Below are 25,457 nucleotides of genomic sequence, written 5' to 3'. Positions count from 1 at the left end.
AAGTGATATTTACATGTCTTTTTTGATTTTTGAGCCCAGTAGCCAGTATTCAGAAACTGTTCCTTTAAATGAGCCTTAAGGACTTCTGTATGGTTATGATGTCATGTCACAACTGTACCATATATAGGTCGAAAGTCCCGCTACAGTGCCGTCACAGTCATTGACTGCAGAGCGACAGAGGGTGAATACAGGTATATTCAGACAGATAGTATGAGAAAAATCTTTTTTGAACATGAGAGTAGAAAACCAAAATACAAATAAGAATCTTTAAATTAGCATAATATGTCCTCTCCAAACTTTTTTAATTCTATGTCTTTATCGGCTTAATCTTTTGATAGTTGGCAGGATAGCACAGGGTCGCATGTTTACAACTCTTTTTTTTACAGGTTTCCGAGTGATCTGCTGCTTTGCTCTTGAAGAATGTACTGTAGCAGAACACATTGCATTTGAATGGCAGGTTGTTCTTAGCAGCCTCTCAGAGTGTTATGTTTTATTTTTATTTTTCAACACTTACTCAGTAAACAATATGTATTTTAAATCAATCGGGAAAGTTTGTAGTGGGCTCTGCACTGATTGTTTTGAGACTGAAGACTAGAATTGAGAGAAGCACACTTGACTGAGGTTTAGTAATGAGTAGCCTACCGCCGATAAGTGTGTGTGTGTGTGTGTGTGTGTGTGTGTGTGTGTGTGTGTGTGTGTGTGTGTGTGTGTGTGTGTGTGTGTGTGTGTGTGTGTGTGTGTGTGTGTGTGTGTGTGTGTGTGTGTGTGTGTGTGTGTGTGTGTGTGTGTGTGTGTGTGTGTGTGTGTGTGTGTGTGTGTGTGTGTGTGTGTGTGTGTGTGTGTGTGTGTGGATAATGCTTACACAGGTAATGGCCTTTCTGGGACTTTTTCTGGTAACTTAAGACTTCTGCTTGTCTGTTTCGTTTTCTTTTTCAACAGTTTATCTGCTTTGACTCTCATTAAAGTAGAGCTTCCCAGTAATTATATCAGTGTTTTTGATAGTACAAGTCTGTGCTAAGGACAGCTTCCAGGACAATTTGATTGGCCAAGATACAAATCTATTCTACTATGTTGTAGTTGAAGAATTGACTTGTTTGGCTGGAAACATTACCAGGGGTTTCCCTAGCCCTGGGAGAGGCTTAGTTGGTAACATTGCCAGTGGGCTGGGATTTATGTGATTATAAGGTTTGAAGATTCACTAAGAACATCCAGCAACCTTAGGAAACACAAAGCTACTGGACACAAACAGAGCATAAGAAATTACTGAGGAATTTTATATTTTGTTCTCAAAAATTATCTCGATTACCTAAGCACTTGTATTCCCTAACCAGCTAACCATGACTGCTGTGTGTTATGATTCACTCAGATGTAGTTGAGGCTAAAGCAAAGAACAAATTCATTGACTTTAGTTCCGCCAGTTCTGCTTTACCTTATCAAACAACAAACCATCTCCTTAAATCTCCTAATGATGAGGAGAAATGCTACAGTGCTAATCATAATGAGCCTGGCGCTAGTGTTTCTATCCCAAGGGACGGTGTGTCTCGGTTTGGTGAAACAAAGGCATTAATATCTAATATCTAACTCCCTGTGGAGGATTTTCAGTGCTCAGTCTTTGTCCATTGTACACAGTGTGCTCTTCAGACAACCAGGTACCACGTTATGTGCCCTCTTCCCCCTAAGTGTTTCTCATTTTTCATTCCATGTCCAAGTTCGGACTGTTCCACCTTGATGTATTATTTCTTCCCATGCTGATCAATAAATGTCCTTGTCAGAGACTTTGCATGATATAACGATGAAGAAATCCTGTATGACGAGGCAGTTTTTTTGCACTGGTTTCCTGAAATCCGTCTATGATTTTCTAGATGGAAACAAAGACTGCGAATTAGGTTTGTTTGCTTTCCTAGAGGGGTGTGGTTGAGCTGTCACCTTGCCACACCAGACAACTTTTAGGAAAGGATGTGGTCCTTGAGGGTGACTTGCTCTCTCTTTGTCCCTCTCTTTTCTTTTTTGCTCTCACATTTTTTTCACATTAACATCCTCTTAGAGCCCTAGTTTTGTCTTTTTTTCCCTCCATCAGCGGTCTAAGCTGTTAAACAACCTACACTGAGAGTATTTGGACAGAACTAATTTTTTTCTGCCAAATGCTCTGGGTACGCCCTGAAATTACGCTCCTTTCTGCAAACTTTAATGTAAGTATAAAAGAGTGGAGTCTAGGTGTGTGTGTGTGTGTGTGTGTGTGTGTGTGTGTGTGTGTGTGTGTGTGTGTGTGTGTGTGTGTGTGTGTGTGTGTGTGTGTGTGTGTGTGTGTGTGTGTGTGTGTGTGTGTGTGTGTGTGTGTGTGTGTGTGTGTGTGTGTGTGTGTGTGTGTGTGTGTGTGTGTGTGTGTGTGCATGTGTGACCATCCACCTTTAATGGAGAGTGGTGCAGTACCTTACATGATCCCAGGATGCAATTTTTCAACTGGGCTGGCTGTGTGTGTGTGTAAAGGGAGGTATGTGTTCAGAGTTGGGAGGAGCTCTCTCTATCAGTGTGGGGAAAGTCTGCATAGGTTGATATGCTTGTAGCTATGTGTGTATGTTAAATGTGCTAGCTTGTGCTGTTTTTTTTTTTGTTTACATGTCTGTATGTTAGTGCACACTTCACAGCCATGAGTGTTCTCAAATGACAGTCCACTACTCTGACTGCAAGACCTTCATTTAAGGCCCACACAGACGCCATGTGCTGACCCTGCATGTTTGCCTCAACAGCAATTTCTCGCCCCCTCCTTCTATATCTATTGCCTTACACTTTCCCTCGCTCGTTTGTTGTCCCTTTCTCCACACATAACTGACACTCTTTCCCATTTCATTCTCCCTCAAACCCCTCATCTTTCTTTGGTCTCTCTTATTAGGCAGTATCATCAGCAGCAGTGAATTCCCGGGCCTCTAGCCTCACTATCTATGATACCTTCCATTCTATCCCTACTCGCTTGCTCACCCTACTCCCAATCACTCTTCTCACGTCTCATATTTCTTATTTTGTAGTTCTTGCCTGCTGATGCTTTCAGTCTCAGAAATTGGTAAAATACCAAAAGCTAAAATCAATGAAGAGCTATAGATTGGAGAATGTTTGTTTTGAGATGAAGTTGAATTATTGCATGCTTTCCTCAGCCCGATGCTGCATCTCGTTTTGAGGAGAGTCCTTTGTCATATTTGTCACACCTTTATTTGGCAGGCTCAAGAATGGAAGATGAGAATGAGTACAGGGAATGAGTTGGTGAGTCACTGTCCATAAGGAGGGCACTGCAAACAGTCTGGAGCAGACATTGTCTGTCTGGCTCTTATATACTATATGTGCTGTTGCATAGACACATTTTTCATGCTGTGTACAAACCACAACATGCACAATTGCAGATTCCACTTTGATCTATCTATTTTTTCAAAATTTCTTAATTTAAAAATGCTTTTCTTTTGCTTCGCTGCCTGTTGACCTGTTGACATCACCTCCCAGGAATTCACTGGCTAGTCATCCAAAGCTGTTGTGATTGGATGTCACTAAACATACTATTGGCCATGGGCCAAATGGGCATCAGACAATAGATTAGGTTTCCAATAATATGAAGCATCTAGCTGATGTAGAAGGCTGTAAAATCAATGCAGGTCTGAAGAGGCTGTCGAGGTACTTTTAGTCACCATACTATGTAGCAGGAAACTCATGCCCGAGGTCTTTTCTTTGATTTGGCTGCTTTAAGTGTGGTTTAGTGGTGCTAGTAAACTGAGCCTACCACAGGTCTGTGTAGTGATTCCTAGCTTCTACACAAGTGATACCCGATACAGTAGTTCAGACCGCTGAGGGCAGTGAAAATAGTTTTTGCTTTTGACAATCATTCTTCTTTGGCTGGGCATTAATTATTAGTTGTTTAGTAAAATCTCCCGCTCCAAGTCTGGTTATCAGTTAGTCATAGAGTAGTACTAACTAGCTGAACTATGAATAAATTATGTCCTTAGCCAAAGGTGCAATATGTAAGATTTGACCAGTTGTTTTAGTTTAAAACATAAAAAAACGAACCACGTCTATGTACTGTACTGTGTTGCAGAGATAGCTACTGAAATTAGCATGCCTACTGGCTAGATTACTTGCTCAGCAGAGGCTACACTGTAATTTTGCTAAGTCGGTCTATTCTATACACATGGCATCGATTGCATGTTCAACCTGGAAGAGAGATCCCTCTTCCTGAACAATACATTTAAAAAAAAAAAAAGGATGACTTAATGTGATTTCAGTTCGACGTTAAGTGAGAAAATAGATCAATGAAAGACTGTTCGTACCTAGTACATTTACTGTCCATTATGTCTAACCCATTGTTTAATTATCAATCTCACAGAACCATTAAATATCATAAAATCATATAGTGTAAATAGCTCACATTTTTGTCTTCGGTTTTTGCTGATGGCCCCCTAAAACTAAGCTATTTTTAGATGTGGGGCGTCCAGTCACACTTTCAGAGCGATTTTATTTTATTATTAGACAAAGTATAATGACAAATTGGTATTTCTTTATCCAACCATGTTTGTGTGTTGCCGTCAACAAGTCTATCTGTTTAAGAGCATCTATACACACAGTTATCCCGTGAGAGAGAGTGAGAGAGAGAGAGTGAGAGAGAGAGTGAGAGAGAGAGTGAGAGAGAGAGTGAGAGAGAGAGAGAGAGAGAGAGTGAGAGAGAGAGAGAGAGAGAGAGAGAGAGAGAGAGAGAGAGAGAGAGAGAGAGAGAGAGAGAGAGAGAGAGAGAGAGAGAGAGAGAGAGAGAGAGAGAGAGAGAGAGAGAGAGAGAGTGAGAGAGTGAGAGAGTGAGAGAGAGAGAGAACAGAAAGTGATAGCCAGAATCTTTAAGAGGGTCTGGTTTTCTTTCAGTTAGTCTGGAATCTGTTCTGACGACTGGGAGGGAGTTATGGGGATGTCTTCAAAGAGAGGTGCGTATAGGATAGGAAGGTTTTTACTCTGTGTGGGAAGGTTTTTACTCTGTGTGTGTGTGTTTGTGTGTGTGTGTTTGTTTGAGTGAGAGAATGTGAGAAAATGAATGTGAGTACAGGAGGAAAAATCACATACTTAAGAAAATAGGAAGTAGTAGGAGGTGTGTGAGAAAGTACTGATGTGCCACTAAGCAGAGAATATGTGAGAGAGGGGAAAGCTATGAAGAAGTAAAAGTAAATGGATAAACTTTAAACCAAAGACAGCAGTAAGGTCCAATGGTTGCATTCACTGTAAACTTGGATAGCTTACACATTAAGGTCGGTGTGTTTACCTTGCACTGTGTCCAGGTGTATCTATTTCTCCATCTATTGTCTGTTGAACTTGAGGAAGTGGTGATTCTGTGTCCTCTTTCCATGGAGTTGTGTCAGTGGTGAATAGTGTTTGTATTTGTGTGTATTGTCTTTCTCCAAACTACAGTATGTCTAAACCCTACTGTGCAGACACAGACAAAGGCTCCTGTGTGAGCGTTTTTCGAGGAAAACAAATGACTGTTCTGTGTGCGCGCCTGTGTGTGTTTGTGGGTAATGTGTGCACCCTTGCACTCAGGGGGAGCAGTTGCCGGCGTAGCTAGGAGAACTCAGAGGTTATTTGAGATCATTAGGCAGCTGCCAGCACTCCTGGGTCCTGGCTCTTCTCTTCTCTTCTGTTCTCTTCTGTTCTCTTCTCTTCTGTTCTCTTCTGTTCTCTTCTCTTCTCTTCTCTTCTCTTCTCTTCTCTTCTCTTCTCTTCTCTTCTCTTCTCTTCTCTTCTCTTCTCTTCTCTTCTCCTTTCTTCTCTTCTCTTCTCTTCTCTTCTCTTCTCTTCTCTTCTCTTCTCTTCTTCTATCTACCGTCAGGGTTAACCAGAGTGGAGCAACAGTTGCAGACAGCTGGGAGCGAGTCATACTCTGACATTAGTTGAACAGCTGTTTTATCCCTGTGGCCTGTGCCTGAGAACTGGGATTTAGATTTGACACAATGGTCCTGCTTTGTTCCATACCAAGACAATGGTTGTGATTGCTGAGCACCAGAGCATGCAACCCGTACTCAAGCAAAGCGAAGAAAAGAAAAATATAGTGAACACATTTTATTTTGTTCCATATTTCACCCAAGGAGTCTGCTGTTGTATCGTTTTTACAGTTAAGTTTGCACCTGCGGTTCCTTGTTGGCTCGTTGTGTACATACATGCCATTGGAGCCCTATGTATGTGGGCCAATTGTTCTACTTGCTGGAAAGAGGCCTCTGATAGCGGTAACTAAGACAAGTGGATCGTAATCCCATAGCAACCAGAACATATCTTTCCCAAGAGCAGAATTCATTAATTATGCCTTTCTTTTACAAGACCTTTATTTTCTAAGACAGGAATTAGAATGCATGCTCAATTTCCTCCTCAGCAAAAGAGCTGCACCGCCGACTGCATCACCTCCCCAGCTGCTACCCAGACAGCTAATAGAGAAATGCTCTGTTGCCTGGAGAATATTAATACACTCATATCTATGCACACACTTCACACTCACACACACTGGTAATGGTTTTGTGTACTTGTTTGTGTGCATTAGTGTGAGTGTGTTTGCACCTTGTGTCATGAACTTCTAAAACACAGCCAGCAATGTTGTGCTACTTTTCATTCAATCTCATTCAGCCTTACCTTATTTTCTTTCTACCTTATTATTGTGAGTCTGAAGTAAAAGATTACATATAATCCGACAGCCTGTGTTTGTGCCTGTGCGAAAGAGTGAGAAACAAAAAGAAGACAAATGAGGGAACAGGCGAAAGTTGATATTGTGTAATAGAACAGTGAAATGAGAAGGGGACGTCATGGTAGGTTGTGTTTTTATACACATTAACATCACTAAAATAGGGAGATGTTTTTTGGTTTTAAGGCCATCTTTTTGCTGACATGAGCTGTTTATTGTATGAGCAATGATGGCAGGAAGCCATTTAATTTATTTGATGAAAAATCCTCCAACCATTTCTATAATCCTGGTAGGCACACAGAGTCCTCTGATCCAGTTTGGGATCTGCTACAAATGAGCTGCACTAGGCATGTGTGCATCCCGTCGCTGCTTGTCTATGAGTTTGCACGAGAAGAAAGCAGTTAGCAGACACATTGTCATGTTCCCCAGCATGGGGATGTGAAACAGATTCAAAAGGGAGTCAACGAAGACCAGTGCTGCATTCCACTTCACAACAGATAAATATCATCTCTACTTTAAGTAGTTTCCCTTTGACATTTTCGAGATCTGATATGACTCAATTGGCTCGACCAGCACCTCTGTCTCCTGCTTGACTTGTTTCTGCTGCCACTGTCCGGTCTTTCCAGATCAATGCAGGGGAGTTGAGAGCACTTGTAAAAGATATATCATTCTGAAGAGCAGAGTACCGCCTCAGCTCCTACCTGCAGCACTGTCATTCAGTATTCTGCTTGGTCAGAGGAAGAAGTCTGCCTCTGCAATTCTCTCCTCTCTCCCTCAGCACCCCCCACCCCCCAACCTCCACATGCTTATGCTCACTCTCGCCTCTCTCCATCTTCCCTCCCTCTCTCGAGCAAGTAGCACTGTATGAAGGAAATAGAGTGTGTGTATGATAATGCAGAGAGGAGAGAGAGCAGTAACAAACCAGTTCACCGCCTGTCCTCGGAAGTTCGCAAGGAGAAAAATCGGGAAGGGTTTGCGGAGGAAAAGTGAGATATGAAGTGATAAAAGAGAGAAGCGGCAGTATGAGAGATGGAGGAAGGGAGCAATGGGGAGCAGAGATAGAGCTGAGGCAGTCGATTAGCCGTGTGCTGTGTCAGAGGTTCACACAAGCGCTAGCGATTTATAGCTGATCTTTTTGGCTCAACAGAAGGCCTTTACCCACACTGCCCTCTCTCTCTCTCTCTCTCTCTCTCTCTCTCTTTTGTTTATCTGACAATCATACCAAACATCTTAACCCTTTTCCGTATTCAAACCCATCACCATAGCTGTATTTGTCTGTATTTGTTCATGTCCATATTTGGTTTTAACGCGAGTGGATTCAGGGATTTGGGAGGTTTGAAAAATGCATTTTACTCAAGTGAAAGAGGTGTTAATATTAAGGTGTAATTAATGTAGCACTTGCTGTACTCCGTGCTATCTCAGAAATGGTTTTCTCTCTCATTTTACCAGGTCCGGTATGTGATGAGCCAGCAGAGGGGAAGAGGAAAGGTCGCCCTAAAGCAGAAGTTCAGGAACTAAGGAGCATCCCTGTGAGTATCTCTCTTTGAACAGAGTGGGTGTTTGAAGTGGGCTTTATTTTTTCCCTACACAGAGAAGGCAGCTCGCCATGAATATGCACGATATACAGTACAGTATAGCGATAATCCTTACATGTATTGAACTCTCTCTTCCTCACCCCTGAGCAGGCCCATATGATAGTACAATGGAAGGAAGAGTTTAAGCGCCGCTCCAGGGTTAAGTGTCCATGTTCAGGCTGCTGGTTAGAGTTTCCCAGCATCTATGGCGTCAAGTACCACTATCAACGCTGCCAGGGGGTGAGTCACTAACCTCTGTTCTTTCCTGTTATGCGGCTAATGCTTCAGAGTAGTCTTTAACAGTGGATTGCAGAAAGATTTCAAAGGAAGGACAATCACAGTTTATGGTAATTACCGCAAAGCTAGTTTAAATCAGAGTGGAAACTTCCAGATAATTTGTAATGCTCACACCTTAAATATTTAGCGATTATGACCATACATGGCTGTTTCAAGAACCTGTGATTAGTCACCTGAATGCTTCTATCACAGCAACCCACTGTCATTTTATTCTGCGCAGAGAGAGGGAGATCACTCTAAATCCCCTATCCTCATGTCTGTGTTTGTACCAGGCCACTGTAGCTGAGAAGCTGAGTCATGGCTGTCCCTACTGTGAGGCAGTGTTTGCAACAAAGGTGCGCCTGCAGAAGCACAAGCTGTGGAACCACCCAGACAGGGTTAGTATGGAGCCCAAGGAAGAGCATCCTAAGCTTCAAAAGGCCTCTGTCAAGTCCAACACCAAGAAAAGGTGACTGGGATTTAAAGCTCAAACTCCCACCCGCACTGACCCACATAATGGTGTTAGTATCGTCATAATGCTGACTGCCCAAAACTGTCTATGAATTCAGGCCCATGGAGAACAGTCCCCCCTCTCCGATGTTCTTCAAAGTGAAAAAGACCCAGGAGGTGTCCGCGCCCTCTCAGAACGGGGAGCTGGCCCACCAGAAGAGTGAGAGGAAACAGCACAGTCACAGCCAGCCTTCACAGCAGATCCACCAGTCCCAGCCAGTCCAGCCTCAGTCCCATCACTCCCACAGCACGTCGTCTAATGCGGAGGACAGTGAAAGTGACGGGGACAGCCTTCCCCCTTCTTTCCCTGATGAAGACCCAGAGCGAATGAGGCACAGTAAGATTACAACAAATCTTTTGTAATGGCTTGCATGTTATCATTATATGCTTGTCTTTGTATGACCAGTTCTTGCTCTGTGATTTTCTCTTGAGCCAGGACGGAAGCAGAAAACACCTAAGAAATTTACTGGAGAGCAGCCTTCTATATCTGGAACATTTGGATTGAAAGGTAAATGTCAAAATGTATCTCACTTCACCTCTCCACTTCATTCGCACTGGCCCATAAGAATCAAACAGGTTTGTGGAGTAATCTCCTGTGTGTGTGATATTAAAGGGGCTATATTGTGTCTAAGTGAATGATGGAAACAACGTTTTTTGAAATAAGTCCAGAATTGAGAGAGAGCATTGCAGTCCAGCTGCTGCGAAACAGGCTGCAAAAAAATTAGACGAGGCAACTGCGCACCATCAATATGCGTCCACTAAAAGTCTTTTTTTTTTTCCACTGACATTGACTGCTCAGATTATCCTAAGTGTCTGACTACATTATGTGTCATTATGAAATCTCACTTTAAAATCTTGCAGGGTTTTTAATAAAAAATAATGACTTGTGTTTGTGCATTTCCAAATTTTGACAACAGAATGTCAAGCTACATTTTATGCAGCCTTCATAGACTAACGTTACCTCTGGATACGGATAGGCTGAAGCTTTAGCTAGTTGTGCTACAAATGGATCCTAGTACTCTAGATACACTGTGCCTTGCAGTCCATCTTTCCAACACTTATTATAACAACCTGAGTCCGTCAGTGGCAAAAACAAGCACATTTAGTGGACGTACGTTGGCAGTTATTATTGCCCCGTGCAATTACATTGCAGCCAGGTTCGCAGCTGCAGCACTCTCGCTTATGCTGGACCATTTTCAAAAATCGTTCCTATTAGTCACTGATACAAATACATGTGGAAATAGGGTCCAGGTTTAAAAATACAGAAATTCCCCTCTAGTAAGTAATAAATGACGTTGCTGAGAAGAGATTGTTTCTATGAGCTGGTTGATGTATCACTTATTACTGACAACACAGCAGGCTGCAGGTTGATGTTTCACTGAAAAATGGAAACATACAGTATTTACCACTGTTTGAAGAAAGTTATGAGTATTTTGGGTTACGAGCTAGTTCAAAAGAACTTTAAAACATTGTTCGATTGGCTCTGTGAGTGATTATGAATCATCCCTACTGCTGCCAATCAATAGTGCTGGTCTTTCAACAGTGCTAATGTGACAACTGTAGAGGTGTTTCCAACCGACTTACTGAATCATTTACTGAAACACCAAGCACACATCATACGCACGCAGCTTTTCCAGTATCTCTCTCTCTTTCTGTCTCATTCATATGCTGAAAATGTTCTGTGACTCATATAGCAGAAACAGGGCAGAAGACACTTATCATTACTTATCAAACAATCCATCCACTGTTTGCAGGACTGCTCTCTCTTGCTCTCTTTCAGTCCACGTGTCACTGATCCAGTATAACTTAAAACAGCCTCCTTTTTTTTCTTTATCATTTTTTTTATAACCAGTATCAATTTTCCTTTTATTAGCATTTCTCTTGTTCAGCGTTGTCCTCGGTCTGTCCCTCTCTGCTTATATCTCTCACTTTACCTCGAATACGTTCAATGGGAGTATTAATTACTACCACGGCTGTATGTCTACGTGTGCGTATTCTAGGTATGACTAAGGTGGAAGAGAAGCTGAAGGCGGGTCGTGCAAAGAGATCAGAAGGGAGTGGGTTTGGTGAGGAGCCCCAGAGAAGACCTACTTCAAGTCAGTCCTCCAAGAAAGATCCAGCTACAACCAGCTCTGGTGAACACCTATATCATTTTTTTTAATAATCAATGAATTCACCCATAGAAATGTAGAGCTATAGATCTTGGTATCATTCAAAAATGTTACCAGTGCAAATATGACAACAACAATATTGTTGTTTTTCTTTAAAACAACAAAAGCTCAGGGTCAGGGGGCAACTTTTTAGATCCTCTATCTAAATAGAATACATAATAAACATCATAAAATAGTGATATTGGACTACAAGCCCATGCTTATTTTCATTTTTGATTAATATTACTTTTTTTGTCAACTCATTAATCGACCATGTAAAAGTATATAAAATGTCAGAAAATAGTGAAAAAGTGTCTTCCACAATTTTCCTTGGAACACGATGTGATGTCTTCAAATTATTGTTGTTGTTTTGTCAAACAGTCCAAACTCCAAATATATGCAATAACAGTGGTATAAAACCGAACAACAAATCCTGACGTTTGAGAATTAGGGCCAATTAATGTTTTAAATCACTTAAATTATTAATTTGTCATTTAAATAGTTCTAGTTCTATGTTCTGCCAATCAGCTAATGGATTAATCAACTAATTGTTACAGCACTTCTGTGATATTCATCCTAAGAATGACGAAAGCCTCTAGCACCGATTTCTGTACCATTCTGTACAGTTTTAAATGGCCAATGCGCACATTCTGAAGTATAATAACGTATAATTAAAGATGACATCTAATACCTACTGGATGCCCTGGTGGGGTTTATGGTTCAAATGCTGACATCTTGGGCCAAACTGAGATAGATTGTAAACTACAGGGAGAGTCATAAAATGGCCGAGTGCTTACCTCACAGCCATGGCCGTCTTGGTCACCGTGAATTTCCCTCACTGAATTTTATACATATGATATGCAGTGTCCTGGTTCTGACTACAAAAAAAAACATTTCACATTATCAAGAACTTCTTTTTAGGTTAAGCGTTCGGAAATCACCCCATCAGCAATTATTTTATATCATTATATATTATCACTTGCTAACAATGAAACTGTAAGACAAGAAAACAATACTAATACTAATAAAGAATTCTAAGTACTCAAATGGAAATGGAATACCCATAAGGAGACCATGCCAGTAAAATTTGATTGGCTATCTGACAGAGTAATACTGTTTCCACATGTTTCTAAGGTGCTGACACCCAATGGCAGCGAGCAATCCACGAGCGAGGTGAAGTGGTGTGTCCCACTTGCTCCATCGTCACCAGGAAAACAATCCATGGCCTCAAGAAACACATGGAGATTTGCCAGAAGGTCAGTAGGAAATACAGCTGTCCATCAGACAGGGAGCGGGTGGGTGTTCTCTCACAGCTTCTGATAGAGCTTGCTGTAAAACAAAATTAAATATTTTCCTATCAGACAAGTCAATTCCAAGACAAACATTACAGTACAAGCTTGCTTTTACATTTGCTTCTGGAGGAGCCTGTCTGCTGCCATAGAGTCAGTGCCTGTGGAATCTATAAATTATATCAACAAAACACAGTTTACATACAGTATTGTCAAACCTTTTGTGAACCACACGTTATTTTTTTCTTTCTGAGTATGAAATAAAGCTCTGTAAGATCTGTAAATTCCACATTAGATTAAAACTTTGACTGCATTGTTATTAGATACTTCTCCCTGAGGACTCCATTGTGCAGAGTCCAGGGAGCCTTTACAGTAATGATATTAATTGGAAGGCTGTCGGAATAACATCAGGCAGTATCTCAGTACAGTAATGTCAACCCATTTTCTCATGTACTCTGATATATAAGCTAATATCAGTTGAAAATGGATCAAGGGAAAGAGCACTGTGCCCTCCTGCGGTTTGTTTACATTGCACACAATTGTGGTCAATAGCAGTTATAAACAAGGTAAGGGGGAAGCACGGAAGAAGTTCATCCAAATACATTATATTGAGTTTTCCTGAGGACAAACCAGCTGGAGTGATGCAGTAGACCCTCAGAGAGACATGTTCCTACAACCATTTTAATAGTTCCTTGGCCCAGTGGCCCGTGTGACTCTATTAAAGTGACAGTCTACCGTAAAGCAATAACAGAATCACAACATTAACAGTGGGTCACTCACCATCAAAACACCTCTGTCTCCAAATCAATACTGAGGCGAAGAGAGTAATCTATTAAAGTGAACATTTTATTCCTTTGTGTGACCAAAATTGTGCACTAATAACAATCTCTATTAGGTTACAGATGAAATGTTGCTATATTGATACATCCAATAAAGAGTATGGGCCTGCCACAATGGGTTACTTGATAGTTTCCTTTCATAGAAATGTTATTTGATCCTCTGTATGGCCTTTACCCCTGTAGCTCCAGGATGCCATGAAGTGCCAGCAGTGCCACAAACAGTTCAGGTCCAAGGCCGGCCTCAACTACCACACCATGGCTGAACACAGCACCAAGGTACATCCACAGAGGCACACACATGTACACACATATGATCATGTCATTCTAAAAGCTTACTTTAGACCAGAGTTATTCAATAATATTCAAAGAGGTTGAGTTGGTAGTTGACGTGTATTTCCATATCGCTTCAACAATATTTATCGTCAATTTTCAAAGTAGGATACTTTTAACATGATGTCAAATTGAACACATTGAAGTAAAAGAATACGAGACAGAACCTTCGAAATAAAATGAATTAAAAGTGCCTCCTTTAGAAAAAGTGCAAACAGAGCTTTGAGCAGCCCATTTTGTCTTTATTGTTTAACATGTTTTCTACTTAGTTTCCTAGTGAGAGAAAGGGCCTGTGACAGTACTGCTAGTAGTTTTAATCTTGGCTTGGATTTGAATTTGTGTCATTCTCATGCGCATGTGTAGGTGCCCATTGATAAGCCTGGAAAGATACTTGGTTTTAATAATGTTCATAGAGAAGAAAGCTTCCTCACAGCTGTAAATCAACATGTTCAAGTGTGTTGTGCTACTTTGGTTAGACCTTGGAATACAGTCGTAGACAGTCTGTAGCCAGAAGGTAGCATACTATCACCTCTGTCACATCTCTCTTAGCTGCCAGGATTAGTATTTATTTGCATTAATTCATCAGAAATTGGTCCACCATTGACCACCATTTGGTGATGCCCACTTTAACATACTGAACAGGGTAGTTAGTTATCAGACACCACAACAAAGTACTACACACATTCAAACGCAGACTTACACTTGTGACCTATGTATGGAAATTCACCATACAGTACTGCTAGTGTCAGCTTTCACTGTGTTGGATGTCCTGCATGTCCATATCTACACTTGTGGGTATGCATCCACAGTTGACAAAAACACGTCTTTACCATGATATATATTTTATCTGTCGCATATACCGTATATTCATTGTCAGCTTTTATGCCTCTCTCTAAAAATCTAAGCGATCATACATTTAAACTGGTGATGATGATTGGTATTCTTGTCCTTGAAGTGCTCACATTTTCTTCTGCAGCCGTCTTAACTCTGACAGCAGAGAGTTCATTAAGATATTATCATGACACCTCTGCATTAGAGCAATGGTACTGCTATGAAGTTTGCTGAATAATTCAACACCGCCTGTTTCAAAAAGTATCATAAAAGATTAATGAATGCATGTGCACTAACCCTTGTAGCATGTATGTTTGTCTTCTTGTGTGAGCCCACTTTCCGATAGGATATAATAGGGATGATAGATGGCTGTGCCATCTGTGTCAGCCAAGTTAAACAGTTTGATAGTGCCATTTATCTTCAGTCTGGACCTGTTGTGCCTGACCTTATTGGCTGCATTCCAGTCCAGCAGAGAGTGTGTGTGTGTGTGTGTGTGTGTGTGTGTGTGTGTGTGTGTGTGTGTGTGTGTGTGTGTGTGTGTGTGTGTGTGTGTGTGTGTGTGTGTGTGTGTGTGTGTGTGTGTGTGTGTGTGTGTGTGTGTGTGTGTGTGTGTGTGTGTGTGTGTGTGTGTGTGTGTGTGTGTGTGTGTGTGTGTGTGTGTGTGTGTGTGTGTGTGTGTGTGTGTGTGTGTGTGTGTGTGTGTGTGTGTGTGTGTGTGTGTGTGTGTGTGTGTGTGTGTGTGTGTGTGTGTGTGTGTGTGCGTGCGTGCGTGCGTGCGTGCGTGCGTGCGTGCGTGCGTGCGTGCGTGCGTATGTGCGTGTAAAAACTAAGATATGCAAAGATTTCATCCGGTACTCTTCTGCAGCAAACTACTTTTCTTCAACATTTTTCAGATGAGTTAATTAAGACTTTTGTGACTAGCTCTGCCGTCTGTGATTGTGTTCTAGACTCAAGTAGCTGCTGATTAAAGAAGCTTTCATCATTTGCAGATTTGACTTGTGTTGTTCTGTTTTCTTTTCTCTTTTCTTTCTACAAGACAACATTAAACAGCAGCAAACTCAAAAATCAAAGACAAGACAGAGATTGCTCTTTACTCATAATCTCAGAATCCAACCAAGACATGCTCTTAGCCCCCTGAGCATTTAGGTTGAAATGTGTTTATTGTTTTGCAGCAAGTTATGTGCTTTTCAACTATGATGTATTTAGTTACCAATCAGGCTATTTATTGTTGTTGATGATACATTTTTTATATTCCTATGTAAAGTATTGTTAATGCCATTCAAATGTAACAAAAAGAAAGAAGATGAAGTCATATTCTATTTATAATTATTTTATTATATTTTTAACGTCTTTTTTTCATTTCATACATTACACACACACACACACACATACACGCCACTGGCACCTCTCCAGCTACTAGTCCACACTCCATACACGGACTTGATCTGGCAACCCGCCGGTTACTAAGCCAAGTCCACATGGACTGAGCTACCAATTCCTAGTTCCTTTATTTCTTTGACAGGACAAAAAAGTTTTTTCTTTGTATAGACTGTTATGCTAGGTGTCCTTTATGCAGCCACAGTACACAGCATGCACTGAAAGGCTTGGTCATCTGAGGACATACTTATATACGGAGGTGCTGTTTATGTAAATTCATTGAGATATTGTATTCCAATCAGTTGGTACATTATCTTTATATAGGTATAGAAATATGTTTATATAATTGGAACAGCAAAAAGATATTTTACTGTTTTTTTTCTTCTTTCTTTTTCTACTATTTTTGTTATTAGTGTGGTTTTTGTTAATGTTGCTGGTTGTATTACTATTTGTGTTGAATCTCTTTTGTATTTTCTCTCATTTCTATGTGAAGCAGTTTGCACTTCAGTCTTCCATAAACGGTGCTGTGATGTTTAATTTAATTTGGCGTTTGCACTAACCCGAGTCCACTGTGTTGTCAGTCAGATCACGTGGCAAAGCCCCAGTGCAGTTTGGGAAAACACAGAGGGCTGACAGAAGGACAGGGGTCACCTACTGAGTTTGACCTTGATGTTGCTGCTGCTGTGATACTGCTGCTTCTACTCTCACTCCTCTTTCTTCCGTGCTTGCTCTTTTGCTCTCTCTGTCTCCTAGAGAGGCATTAAGAATACATGCTGATGTGGTTTCATGGATTCTTCTCCTGCCAGTGCAAATCAATGGCTGAGCTGGGTTCTGTTCTCTTACCTGCGGCTTGAACTTTATTTATCTGAAGTAGTGAAGTAGTCTGGCGGTATCTCATCTCCTTCTTACCTGAAATGAAAGCTCAGGTTGTGTCTCGGTTATCTCATTCCTTCTCTGTGTGTTAACACATGAAGTCCACTTCATTGGGACTCCTTAGTAAATCCAGACTCTCCAGTCCCCTGCACTTCTCCATGGCAGCCCTGCCATCTGTTGTTCAGGTCTTGGCTCAGGTTTGGCACCAGCCAAAACTCAAGTGAAATCACCAGTTTGACAGTTGTCGTAAACATGCCTTGGGTAACAGCCACACCATGAAATCATTTAATGATCCGGGCACAGTGTGAACACCAAACCTCAGATGGAAAACACATTTTCCTTGCCATTTTTAAAAAAAGTCAGAAGCGAGGGGGAGGTGTTGTGATGGGACACGCTCATGCAACATTGTGTTTTATCCCCCTCAGCCCTCTGGGAGCAAAGGCCATACGGGCGACAAGCACGAGGAGAGAGAAAGGCTACGCCGAGTGCTCAAACAGATGGGACGAATCAAGTGTCCTAGTGAGGTATGCACTCCATCTTTCCTTCTATGTCTCTTTCTCTTTTCCTTTCTCTCATTCTTTGCTGCTCATGCTTTCTTGTGCCCTTCATTTGTCCAACTTTTTTGTCTTTCATTTCACATTTTCCTCTCTCCTTGTCTGCCAGTTTCAATTTTGTTTCTCCCTTTTCCTCAGGCTCTTCTTTTCGTGTCTGCCTCCTCTTACCTCTATCCCTCCTTTTTTCTCTATGGCTTGTTCTTGACATGTTGCCCAAAACTACATCAACACTCTGCTTCCCATTACTCACACTAGAGTGCAAAAGGCTGAGAGAGGAAAAGAAAGAGCTGGAAAAAATAGACTCTACTGTGACATGTCCTCACAATAAAAAATGAGTGGTTTCCTTCTGTTGTCCTCCTGTTCTCTACTGTGTAATATTAACCAATTGCAGTAATATTCTTCCATTAAACCTAACCCAGTTTTCATTCTGTCTCCATTCTGTCACTGACCTTACACAATATACATGTACAGGGCTGTTCAGCCCACTTTTCCAGCCTGATGGGCTACCAGTACCACCAGAAACGTTGTGGAAGAGATTGCTCTGACGATGAGAAGCCTGTGTTTCTCTGCCAGCACTGTGGAAAAACATACCGCTCCAAGGCTGGCAGAGACTACCATGTGCATACTGAACACGCTCCAACGGTCACCACCATCATGACAGCCACCACCACCACCACCACCAACAACAACAACAACAACAGGGACATTATCACTGACACCAACAATAACACAGGCAAAGAGAGGGTAAGATGGAAGACACATGTTATTATAGTAAATTGGCCTTTTTCTATACCCCACTGTTTAGAAGTGTTTTTTGTATATCTTACTGCAGTAACTAGCCGAAGTTTACCCACATTTCCACCCAAAAAAGTGTCCTACTGCTCCCTCAGGTGGCCTCCGAGGAGTCTCCATCATTAGGCAAGAAGGAGCAAAGCCAGTCGGAGAAGAAGGATTGGCAGGAGAAAGCACCACCCGGCCTGCCTAAAGAGAAGGAAAGAGAAGCCAAGGAAAAGGACAGGGGAAAGGAAAAGGAAAAGGAGAGGGAGCGAGTCAAAGAAAAAGCAGCACAGACTGTGAGCCAGGGGGATGACTTTGAACGGACACCCAGTGGAAGAGTGAGACGCCGGTCAGCTCAGGTGGCAGTTTTCCACCTGCAAGAGATAGCAGAGGATGAGCTGGCCAAAGACTGGGGTACCAAGCGCCGCATCAAGGATGACCTAGTGCCCGATAGCAAGAGGGTGAGTGCAAAGAGTGGATGCATTAAGCACACACAATCCACATTCTAACTTCAATAAATATAGTACACATAAATGCATGCATACTCATCTCACACACATGCACAGGGGCCACCAGAGCAGCATTCTGTACTGCAAGAAGACATATCCGCACCAATCAACACACACTCATAGACTGGAGCACAAGCACATGTGTAGAGTGACACACTGCTACACATCAAAGCCAACATTTCCATGAAAAGCACATAAATATGTTCCCCAGTCTCTCTTTTAATACACAACAGTATCTGGAATACAAATGAATATAAATGTTCTCTTTTGTGTGTAGTTAAACTACACCCGTCCTGGCCTCCCCAACTTCAGTCAAGAACTATTAGAGACCTGGAAGAACCAAGTCAAGGAGAAGGGCTTCATCTGCTGTACCAATGAAGTAAGATCATTGACTGGTCTAATGTGACACCTTATATAAAAAGGGACTTTCCATATTTGAAATAAACAAAACATTGATTCAGAGATTTGTCTTAATATTGAGCACTGTATTGTAACAGTTAGGCTGTTGATTTCACAGAAATATGGATCGAGTGAGTTTGTTCCCTCTGTGTTTATTTTGGTTTTGTCTCAGAACTGTGAAGCGGTCTATTCCAGTGTATCAGGACTAAAAGCCCACCTTGCCAACTGCAGCCAGGTATGAACATTTACTTGGAGCATAGCCACCAGCCTGATTACGTTTGTCTCTCTGGATACTGTAATAAACAAATACACATGCACACACACACACACACACACAGAACGCCCACAGAATTTAAACCCATATTCATGCTTGACTTTATAGCCAGGTCAGGATTGTTTATACTCTCATCATAACCTCTATTTTTTTATTTAATCAGTCTTCTTGTTTGTTAGTTTGTTTGTGAATCACTTTGCCTCTGCAACCTGCTTGTATCTCTGAAAGAGAAAATGGCTTAAAACAATACAGCACAACAATTAATATGAACAACCAAAATGACATTTAAAAGAATACTAAGTATGATGAAATTTGATGGTAAAATTATAAAAAAATATAATAATTTATAAAAGCCATAAAGGATGTTATAGACTTTGCTAACCTGATTTGGAAAAAAACAATATGTTGAAAAATTGCTGTGCAGTGCAACCTAAAGGGTATGAGGAAAATGTTGTTGATACCTACAGATTGTAATCTGGTATGTAACAAGTGCCATAGAGATGTTAACGATAATGGATGCAGAATCACCACATATCTATTACTATAGACGTTGTTTTCAGCTGTATAATAAATATTATATACTGTATGCGTGTGTGCGTGTGTTGCAGGGTGGTGGAGAACTGGGAAAGTACACTTGTCTCATCTGTCAGAAGGAATTTAGCTCAGAGAGCGGTGTGAAGTACCACATCAGCAAGACACACTCACAGGTGGGTCAGACCCAGTGTGAAATTCACAGACCACTATATTATTTATTACTACTTAAAGTACACTCTCTCATACTTAGCTTTTTCATTTCTGTTAACATACAGTAAAAATCAGCTGAGTTGCAGAACTTAGAGTACAGTACATGCATCCTGGAAAAGCGTGAAATTTAGAGTCTAAATTTCCAGTCATGGAAACACCTGGAAATTGATTAAAATGACCAAATATCGTGGAAATGATGTATGTTTTAAATTTTAATTATATTTTAACCCCTTACTCAGATCACCTGCGTAATCCTCTGTGTGTATTTTGTGTGACACTCGACTTGTTTGTAGGATAAGTTTCATGGTATAACACTTCCAAGCAAGCTTACGAGACGGGAAGCTGAACGCAACCTTTTCATTTCAGCTCCCAAGTTAGTCGCGGAACAGACTTGCAGCGCTCTTTTCGGAATTAAGTTTATATTAAGCAAGCCATTTAAATGTGTCTATTTTGGGCCTACCGTTAAATATTGTGACTTTTAGTGGGCAAGTGCTATCCTGTGTTGTCAAAAAAAGAGTGGGAAGGAACCCTGGCCGTATAGATCTTGTGATAACAAGGTGTTATGCTTATGTTGTGCAAAAACGTACTTAACTTCCGGGAATAAGTTTATACAAATCAGCACATCATGATGTGCTTGTTCCCTCAAATGCAGGATGTGTAACACATTTGTTTGGTTGCTAAATACATTTTGTTGCCAGAAAATAACTTTTTCCCACACTATAAAAGTGCGGTCCCACAAGGTTTAACTCTGATGATTACCATATTTCATTACATCGACGCAGTTCTGATCATAGATTCTGGAAGATCATTTTTTAAACAATAAAATATATTTTGTGTCAGTATATTCAGTCATTGCGAATTAAACCCCATCAGAGTGATTCAAAGGTCCTGCATCATCTTCATCGGTGTTCAATTCACAATAATGAACCGCTCGCTACATTATCCCTGACATTTGACTTCTGGGTCTGCATACTGTATTTTATCACTAAAATAAATATTAATATCACTTTATTTATATTTACTCTATGTATTTATTCATATGCATGTTCTTGACAGTGTGTTTTATCGCCTTAGAACTGGTTTCGTGCAGCAGCCACTGAAGTGGTCTCCAGTAGCAAGGGTAAAGTTCCGGACAACATTGGGATCAAAGCTGAGGTGAGGAACGGTGCCACCCCTGGTAAGAAGAGGGGCCGCAAGCCTAAAGAGCGCCCCCATGTGGTTGTGCCTCTCCAGACAAACACTGAACCACCAACCACTACTCAAAACTCAACCCCTGCCGTGACCCCTTCATAGTCCCCGACCCTGATCCCTGACCCAGCGGACAGTGCTAATTCAGGCCAAAACAGCCCATCCCCTCCACCGCCGGACGAAGAAAACCCAAAAGTCTATCATTGTCAGAGTAACTCTGCTTTTGTAGACCCAGGAGCCAGAGAGGATGCTCACTGTAAATTTTGTGCCAGGAAGCTAAAGGACCTTTCTAACTCAACAAGGACTTGGCTCTGAGAAGAAAGTTAAATCAACCTTTGAGAAGTAAAACATTTAGTACAGATTTTTTAAATCCCAGAGTTCTACTGTTATAAGCAACGCTCACGTAACAGCAATGTTTTATTTCTCCATTCCACTTTTGTCTCCCTTTTAAGGCACACATTTCAGTTTCTGTACTCACAGCAGAGGTGTCAGTAGTAATCCAAGATATAATTGAGACTTCTACATGGATAGCATTTTCTAAACAGAGGTAGTATTCCAAACAAATGCAGAGTAATTCTCTCTACAATATTCATGTTGTGTTTGAGAGGTTTTAAAAAGGATATTCTATTAGCATGGTGAAGTCATTTAATGATAGCTAGTGTTTTCACATTTTTTCCACAGATATACTGTACTGTGTACATAAACAATATCTATATCTATATATCTATATACTCAAAGCAATGATGCCATCTGTCATTTTAAAGCCAGACACATCCAATTGGATCATGAGCAGTCAGAATTTTTGCAGTGTGTCCTGTAGTGAACTGTCTTGAACTTTTCTTTACATTTCTTTTTGTTTGTTCTTGTTTTTTTACTTTTCATTTTTCAAGTAGGCAAATGTCATATAAGCTAAAATGTTGGTCAGTTGTTTATCATGTTCTACTTGGTTTTTCCTACAGCTATGTGGCTATCACTTCAATGACAGTTGTTTTTTATTTTATCCGCATCACATGGCGGTGAAAGACGACTGCTTTGACGACCATAATTAAGTGTCAAAAGATTATTTCCACAATTCTTTTACACTGAAGTTAACAAGCAGAATACCTAAAAAAAAGTGATGGTTTGAGTTACATCTGTAAGGTATAAGTTAAAACTTAATATGGCATCGTTTAATTGATTTTAAACAAAAAAAAAACTTGAAGCATTATGTCAAAAATAGGACTGGCAGAGCTAAATGTTGGACAGAGGGATGAACTTTATGTGAAGCTTGTTGCACCATTGCAGCACAATCAAATGATGTGACACCATTTTAAAGGCTTTAGCTTGAATCAAAGAGCTGAGGAGAGAAAACAAATATCTTTTATAGAGAGGTTGAGGGAAATAATCTTTTATGAAACAGAAAAAAATGCAAATGAAGATTCACTTATAATGATGTATATGAATTAATTCCTGGATGCTCAAAAGTTATTGCCTTGCACTTTAACCCTTAACCCCTCTCGCTCCCCTCTTGTATTTTTGCACTCCAGGAGTATTCAACCTAACCTAGTGGCTGTTTAGCACAGGAGCAGGAATATTTTACTCTGATGAAAAATAGAGAAAAGTAAAGTTCGTCTTTACATGGGTATTGAGCAGTGTGGTTAACTCTTTCTAGATAGTATCTGTAATAATTATGACTCAACACACAAAGCCATAACAGGTCTTGTTGAAGTTTAAGGCTGCTCTACCACTTAAAGTTAATTTAGCTTCAGATTAAAAAGGAATAATCCATTATTATTAAATTACTTTTCAAATCTAAAATGTGTGCAATCAGAGAATATTTTCACTTTAACACGTTTAAAGTAGATACTTGAACCACAGTTATATTAACGATTTAAACTCCATTGATATTTGATTTATATTTGGAGTCTTTGTCCATAAAAATAATGAATTGCTTGCTTACAAAAAAAAACAGACAGATCATAAATCTATTTTATATTCTCTTGTGTGTATTACCCAAATAGCAATCTGATAATTTTGGATTAAGTTGTGATGTGGGGATTATTATGGTGAGATAATAAGGGTGCTTTACTTGCCACTCTACCTTAAGGACCTGAACTCAGCGAGTCCACTCATCCATCCTACCATTTTCTCCTTAGTGGCAAGTCTTCTGAAATTTGCACCAACAAACGTCAATGTCGTCATGTAAATCAAGCACTGATGTCAGCAGAACATTTTCAAAAAAAAAAAGATTGAATTTGAAATGTATGTGTCCCAGGTGGTGTCATCCCTACGACGTGACCTTTTATATTGTAAAGCAAAGTTTTGAGCTGAATTCCTCGATTATTAATCAACTGATGGAGTTTATTCAGGTGGGGATGATTATGCATGCGTCCGTCTCTATTAGTGGGATGGACCTTTATCTTCTATCCAGGTTTTAACTGACAGAGAGGATAAGTTAGACAAGCACTGATCGGTCCTCTGACCTTTTCGATATAAGTTGTCCAGACCTTGTGTGTATGTGTGTGCGTGTGTGTGCGTGTGTGTGCGTGCGTGTGTGTGTGTGTGTGTGTGTGTGTACAAAACAGTTAGCACCTTTGTAATGACTGGATGTCAGGACACCTTTCGTTGAGTGTTATGCTGTGGCACAGAATCAGTTCATCAGTCGCTTGTTACTCGTTTCATTAATAACGTCACATTGACTGTGTTTACCTGACAAGCTTTGGTGTTGCAATATGATAGTTAGGCACTGCTTTTAACAGTGGGTATTTTATATTTTATCACACCCTTTACTATCTGTCTTCCTATGATGTGGAAAACATATCTATCCCGCAGTGTGAGCTAACTGCAACATCTTTAGAGAGTACAGCAATACACAATATTTAGCTGGTTTTGTTGGCTTGCTGATATTTTGATATTGATGTCTTCTCAAAATTGTATGGCTTTTTTCACTCCCCCTACTTTTTTTGTTTGCTTTGAAAATTCTTTTTACATATTATGAAATTGAAAAGAAAAAAGAAAAAAAAAGTTGAAAAAATTTGTAGACCACAAAGAACATTGTAGGCCAATGTGTTGGCATACACTGTTATTTTATCCATTTTGATGATGCACATAAATTGAGCTTTTTCAGTACACGATAACAAACACATTGAGAGAGTCCTTTATTATTATCTATTCAATATGGGACAACAAGGCATATGTATGTGTGTTTTGTTTCTGTATTTAGTGCACTTACTATACCATGAAATAGGCTTGAAATAGGAGTGTTGTTGGAGCTTTCTAGTTACCCTGACTGTGTGTGGTGTGACTTTTGTACCTGGGGAAACAGCAGGCTCAAGCGTCTTCCCTTTGTCAGCAATGTTATTTCCAAAATCAAAGTTAATCCTTAGAAATCCCCTTAGACAGCCTGAGAATTTTACCCTTTTATTTGGACAACAGTTGTTCGTTTTGTATGCTACCTAGGCCTACTTCAGAAGCAGAAAATGGCATCTGCCTCCATTGTGATGAAACTGTTGACAGTTTTAAGAGATGATGTTGTAGCTCATAACTGGTATGATATATAGGTAACAGACGAAATGAGGCTAATGATGTATTAAAGATTTCCATATCTGAAATTAAGCTGTATAGAACCTAACATAGGAGGCATCAACACCTCCTTTGAGTCTGAACTGTTACAATTTTTCTCCCAGACTTGTTGTATTACCTGTGCATTAGTATCTCTCAACTAATTAATAAAAGTTTGTTGACTAAAATTGTGTCAACTGTATCAACTTTTAAGCAGGTATTGATGTCTGTTATACATAGGCTACAATGAATGTAAATACTTTACTCACCGTGGACATCTTGAGTTGTCAAACAAAGGTGTGCCTATACGAATAATAAAGGCAGTACGTCTTTGTGCTTTGTGAATGCTGGCTCACTCCCACTAATTAATGGAAGGGAGCAATAAAATGATTATTTTTCATTATATATAGAAGGGTTTTTGAGAGTGTTATGATTGTGTAAGGTATTTCACAATTTGATGCTGACTTTCATCATTCTAATGTATGATCTATTACATGTATTAACCTACTTTAGTTAGTAACTAACTTTTAATTAAGATTACTGTATAATTTTACAATAGTTTAGTTAAAGAAATATATATATATTTATGATTATGATATAATTGAACCCCTTCCCCACAAAAGTATAATAAAATATGTCTATGTATGCACCAAAATTATAAAAGTTAGTATTTGGATTGAATAAACTGATCTAAAATTTCACACGTGGCCTAATGGTTGAACCTCGCCCAGTTAACAG

The 25,457-nt window shown here is 40.2% G+C and overlaps 1 protein-coding gene across 5 annotated transcripts in view; it reads left to right on the top strand.

Annotated features, from left to right (window-relative positions):
- The window catches only part of znf512b (zinc finger protein 512B), a 28,705-nt gene extending 3,719 nt beyond the window's left edge, over positions 1-24,986 (top strand). For 3 of the 5 annotated variants that reach the window (XM_083920349.1, XM_083920348.1, XM_083920347.1), the window contains exons 4-18: positions 8,135-8,214; positions 8,371-8,499; positions 8,829-9,004; positions 9,105-9,382; positions 9,482-9,553; positions 11,046-11,180; positions 12,330-12,451; positions 13,507-13,599; positions 17,160-17,258; positions 17,760-18,032; positions 18,179-18,526; positions 18,852-18,953; positions 19,146-19,208; positions 19,856-19,954; positions 21,066-24,986. In XM_083920349.1, the coding sequence (XP_083776475.1) occupies positions 8,135-8,214; positions 8,371-8,499; positions 8,829-9,004; positions 9,105-9,382; positions 9,482-9,553; positions 11,046-11,180; positions 12,330-12,451; positions 13,507-13,599; positions 17,160-17,258; positions 17,760-18,032; positions 18,179-18,526; positions 18,852-18,953; positions 19,146-19,208; positions 19,856-19,954; positions 21,066-21,284 (2,288 nt within the window). In that variant the 3' untranslated portion in view covers positions 21,285-24,986. The remainder of the gene's footprint in view (positions 1-8,134; positions 8,215-8,370; positions 8,500-8,828; positions 9,005-9,104; positions 9,383-9,481; positions 9,554-11,045; positions 11,181-12,329; positions 12,452-13,506; positions 13,600-17,159; positions 17,259-17,759; positions 18,033-18,178; positions 18,527-18,851; positions 18,954-19,145; positions 19,209-19,855; positions 19,955-21,065) is intronic. The other 2 variants (XM_083920350.1, XM_083920351.1) reach the window with 2 other exon arrangements.
- The last annotated feature ends 471 nt before the right edge of the window (positions 24,987-25,457 follow it).

Source organism: Echiichthys vipera (genome assembly GCF_963691815.1).
Source record: "Echiichthys vipera genome assembly, chromosome: 9".
NCBI classification, from domain to species: domain Eukaryota; kingdom Metazoa; phylum Chordata; class Actinopteri; order Perciformes; family Trachinidae; genus Echiichthys; species Echiichthys vipera.
The sequence above is the reverse complement of the archived record's forward strand: the minus strand, read 5'-3'. Positions and strand labels throughout refer to the sequence as shown.